The following is a 5,453-nucleotide window of genomic DNA, read 5'->3' on the forward strand; positions in this document are numbered from 1 at the left end:
TACACACTTCCTTATCTTTAGCTTAAAATCCTTTTTCTAAGGCATAAAGACTTTTTTTGACTAAGTAAACACAGGAAAAGAATGCCAATCTGGCTGAGGGTTGATATAGGCATTGTGACTGGAAGTAAAATTTTGGAAAATAAATATTATCATGTCAGAAGCCTGAATATGACCAGGGAGATGTGGAGTGAGTTGGGTTTGATACAGGAAATATGTGTGACCAAAGTTCAAATGGATAATGCTCAGTAGATCATAGATGATTGAAGCCCTGACTTTCCAAAATCAATCTTTTCATCAGCTTGAATTGGAAATGCTTGTTGTACTGGGATCAGAAGTGATAAAAGTTATTTTTTCTCTTTCAGCATGTGTCTACACTTAGTTTTACAAATATCTCAAGATACCCCTTTTTCCTGTTTGTCTTTATTTTTTTTTTTAAACAAAGGTTACTGATTTGTTTTGTGTTATCTAGGGACATGGTATTATGGTATTCCCTTAGGGATTTTTAAAAGTGGGTAAATTTTGATCCCCATCCCAGAAAGAAATCAGTTTATGACCACTTCTTTTAGATACACAGCCTATATTGAGCAATGATTCTTCTAGTTCTGCCTCCTTTTCCACCCTAATCCCAGGTGAACCTCTAGGTCCAATAGGGATTGGAGGAACCCAATTGCACAGAGGAATCCTGAAATACAAAACTCTGAACCTTCTCTGCCTGATAAATCAAAAAGATTCTTGCTCTATAGCTACAACTTATATTTCCACTGATGATCCCTGGTAAGTCATAGGGCTGCTTTTTCAGCAATGAATGTGGGCATGAGAGTGGTTTCAGAGAGAACACATGTCTCATTAATATAATATGATGTCAGAGTGACAAATAAATAATAGAACCTTATGGAAGTGTGTCTTCAAAGCCCAGAAGAGTTTGTCTCGTGGTGTCTCGTGTTTCCAGAATGATTCTGGATCAATGAATGAAACACAGAATGATCAATTTTAAAGTGAGCTTGATAAATCAAAGGATATTTAGAGAATGATGTCTCGATAATGGAAAAATCATTGGGGAAAAGTAAGGAAATTTTATTATTTAGCCTGTGAATGAATCAGCAAGAATATTCGTAATGTCATCAAATATCTGAGCATATTCCATGGGAAGGAGAGGACAAACAGCTTTGGAATAATATGCAGCACATTGTCAGATTAATACATTTATGCTTCTATCTAAATACTTTGGATGGAGTATTTCATTTAGTCCTCACAGTCACCATGTAATGGGTTTCTAACTTCAACAATATTTTACCAATGAGGAAATTCAGGCACTTGGAATCTATTTCATAACTTGCTCAAGAGCACTCAAAGCGAGGCAGTCGCAGATCCAGAACTGGAACAGTGTTTATTGGCTTTCGATCCTGTGCAATTAACCACCAGGATCCACTACCAATATCCATTTGGGGGACTTAGATCTAGGTCCTCCATGTGACATTAAAGGAGAAGCAGTTTGGAGCCCAGTGCAGAGAAGACCTAGAAGACATTGGAGATCTCTGGCATTGTTGACAGACTATCTCATGGCAAAGTATGTTTTCTGTCACTGGAGTTCTTGAAGTATAGATCAAATGGTGAATGTCAGAGAGGTCAAAGATGAAAGAAATTCCTGATATTGTATGGAGCATAGATTAGCTGACCATTAAAAGTCCTTAAAACTTTGAAATTATGGGAATCAAACCCTGAATCAGAATTGGAGTTAGAGGTAAACCTAATGGTTCAGGGTTTGTGCTATACAGAAGACCTAATTTTCCAGATCATTTACCTTTGCCCAAGAATTTTAAGAGTTTACAGGAGCTTTCCTCCCTTTTGTAAACATACACATATTTGTGCACACAACATTACTCCCCTCCTTGCCTTTTTGTCACACAGTCCTGTGCCTCTGAATCCAAGAACACTGTGGTCCCCTGTCTCTCAGTCTCCTCTCCATCTAGTCAATGAGTTCACAGATTTTGCTTTGTTTGTATTCCTCCCATATTGCCAGTTTACTTCATAATATTTCATCTTGACTAGAGTAAACAAGTTTTCCCTCACCCTGATAGACTTCAGCCCTTTCACCTAGCTCCTGTCAGGTTGAATATTTTAAAGGCAAAGTCTGTCATTTTCCCTATAAATTTTAAATTATTTAGCTTTAAAGGAAATTCATATTTAATCTTCTGCCATTTTCATTAGCCTCAACTCCTATCATTTTTTCTTATGAACCAATTTATGTATTAAAAATGTTTAGATATTTTCAATCTCACAATGTTTCATACTTCTGTGATTTTGTACAAACTTTTGTTTTCTCAAGTTGCCTTTCTCCATCTCTAACATCTAGGAAGGGAAGGTAAAATTAAGTAAAATATTTAAAGTTCATAAAAGGGTGAATGATATTAAATTTACAAATAATATATCATAGATACTACTTTTTATTAAATGATTGTGGTAACATAAATTAAATGCACAGTTTTCCATTTTAACCACTTTGACGTAAACGGTTCAGAGATACCAATTACACTTACATTATCTGCTACCATCACCACCATCAATTATAAAAACTTTTTCATGATCTCAAGCAGAAATAAGATATTCCCTTTTGAATTACCAACACCCATCACTATATATATGTATATTTTTCTCTATATAAATATATATATGAAATAAGTAGCAATTAAATAAATTTATATTTGTTCCTGAATTGCTTCCAACAGTACTTGTAACATAATAGATACTTAACCCATGTTTGCTCATTGAAATAATTAGGTAATAAAGGTCTAATTTGTCTGCAGTAATATTACCTTGTGATTATGAGAAAGATCTGATTTTGTATGTTGTGTATTCACAAGGAAGAGTTCTTGAATAAGGATCTCAGACAAGAATGTCTTGTATAGATTTGCATGTGTTTGAGAGAAGGAAGCAATAAATTATCATGAAATTGACCTGAAGTGGATGATAGATATCATTTAACCCTGAAAAATCAAGTTTATGAGGATGAAAACCCTTGCAGGATGATGGGGAGGGGAATTTGTGAGTTTGTTGCACATTCCCAATCTGCTATTTTAGACCCTCCTTACTGAATTTATCCTTTTAATTCTCTGTTTTTATACTTTCATAAAAAATGGGCTTTGCAATTTCTAAATGAATATAAATGTAATTGGAAAATTTTTTCACATTGTACAGATTCTGTAGACATGTTATAATGCCATGTGGTAGAGAGATCTGTGAATGACAGAAATAGAAAAGAGGATTAAAGTAGCTATATGAAAAATCATGTGCAGACAAAAGAGTTTGCTTCTAGAAATCATTGTATTTTGAGTTGACAGATGATGAATATAGTGTTAAGTTTTCAAAAATTACATTCCAAAGGGAGTCCCATGTTATTTCAAATGCTTCAGAAGAAATGACTATTTCAGCCCTATAGAGGATATAATTTATTGATGGGGAAACAGAAGAACAGAAGTCATAGGTGGCATTTGATAATTAGATAACAAGGGATGTGCACATAATTGGTTATGACACATGGAACAAGTTCTGATGGGAAAAACTAAATAAAAGATCTGTAGATACCAAAACAATTTATTTTCTCAGAGAGTAAAGATAGAAGATTGGTGACTGAGTTTTTGGAAAACACTGAAAAATTAGGATGAAAGCGCATGTGAGGGAATCTTCAAGAGAGAATACAGATTATACAGAGAGTAATCCTTGGTAGCTGGCTCGACATAAAAATACTCTTGTCAACCTTGCTTTCTGATTTTGATCCAGATGACCATTCTTCCACCTCTGTGGATACTACATGTCCACCTTAGGTGTAATCTGGTTCTTGAGAAATCTTTAGCTTGCATTATATGTTTATTTTTTTCCAATAAAAATAGTTAGGTGAAAAAAACACAGATGTTTATGAAAGAACATGAGATAAAGACAATCTGTTTAATTGAGTTGTCATGGGCCAAAATACCCATGCAGTCCATTTAATTTTGTTCACTGAAAATGCCTAAGTTATATAGAATCATGGTGATCATCACCATGATTCTATATAATGGGTGATCTCTCAGAAACTCATGAGAAAGGAAGAAAAAATTGAAGAGGAATAGTCAGAACAGAAAATGTAAGATGATATCCTCATAATGTAATTAGAGTATATACTGGTAAACGAAATTAATGTCTTATTTTTAATTCATCAAATCTTCACAGGGAATAGAAGATGACACAGCAATTCCACTACTTGATTCTGCTGACTAAATCACCATGCTGACATTCAATGACTCAGTCTTCATGCCCTCTGTACTAACACTCATTGGGATTCCTGGCCTGGAGTCTGTACAGTGTTGGATTGGGATTCCATTCTGCATCATTTACCTCATTGCTGTGACTGGGAATTCCCTAATCTTAGCTGTAATCACACATGAGAACAGCTTCCATACTCCCATGTACATTTTTTTGGCCATGTTGGGGGCCACAGACATTGCACTCAGCACATGTATTCTTCCCAAAATGTTAGGCATCTTCTGGTTTCATTTGCCAGAGATTTATTTTGAAGTCTGCCTCCTGCAAATGTGGCTTATACATTCATTCCAGGCAATTGAATCAGGTGTTCTGCTAGCCATGGCCCTGGACCGCTATGTGGCCATCTGTCATCCCCTGAGACATGCCACCATCTTCTCTCAACAATTTCTGACTTATATTGGTGTTGGGGTGTCACTCAGGGCTGCCATTCTTGTAGCACCATCCATAGTGCTTATCAAATGCCGCCTTAAATTCTACCGAACAACAGTCATCTCCCACTCTTACTGTGAGCACATGGCCATTGTGAAGCTGGCTGCTGAAGACATTCAGGTCAACAAGGTATATGGTCTATTTGTTGCCTTCACCATCCTAGGGTTTGACATAATCTTTATCACCTTGTCCTATGTTCAAATCTTTATCACTGTCTTTCAACTGCCCCAGAAAGAGGCACGATTCAAAGCCTTCAATACATGCATTGCCCACATTTGTGTCTTCCTACAGTTCTATCTCCTTGCCTTCTTCTCTTTCTTCACACACAGGTTTGGTTCTCACATACAACCCTATGTTCACATCCTCTTGTCAAACTTTTACCTGTTAGTCCCTCCTTTTCTCAACCCAATTGTCTATGGGGTAAAGACTAAACAAATTCGTGACCAAGTCCTGAAAATTTTCTCCAAGGAAATATCTTGAGCAGTAGTTGCTCCTTTTGTAATGATTTTATACTAATTCTAAATATCATGAAAAGTTATATTTCCCTCAAATGTGACTACCTGGAAAAATCTTCAAACTTAATCTCAAGCTCTAATTCTTACCATGTTCCATTTTCTAATATCTGCTTTGAATCTATATTTTGAAAAACTTGGAATCTTTTATCTGTTATTTTATATGGTTTCTCTGAAATACTGATTGATATAAAAATGATATAAAATCAGGAA

At 35.5% G+C, this 5,453-nt stretch overlaps 1 protein-coding gene across 1 annotated transcript; it reads left to right on the forward strand.

The window, feature by feature from the left end:
• Nucleotides 1–4,260: 4,260 nt before the first annotated feature.
• Nucleotides 4,261–5,208, forward strand: LOC119537832 (olfactory receptor 52A5). The gene has a single exon (XM_037840413.1). The coding sequence runs from the start codon at nt 4,261–4,263 to the stop codon at nt 5,206–5,208; it is 948 nt and encodes a 315-aa protein (XP_037696341.1).
• The last annotated feature ends 245 nt before the right edge of the window (nt 5,209–5,453 follow it).

The sequence above is a fragment of the Choloepus didactylus genome, chromosome 6 (genome assembly GCF_015220235.1).
Source record: "Choloepus didactylus isolate mChoDid1 chromosome 6, mChoDid1.pri, whole genome shotgun sequence".
In the NCBI taxonomy this organism is placed as follows: Eukaryota; Metazoa; Chordata; class Mammalia; order Pilosa; family Megalonychidae; genus Choloepus; species Choloepus didactylus.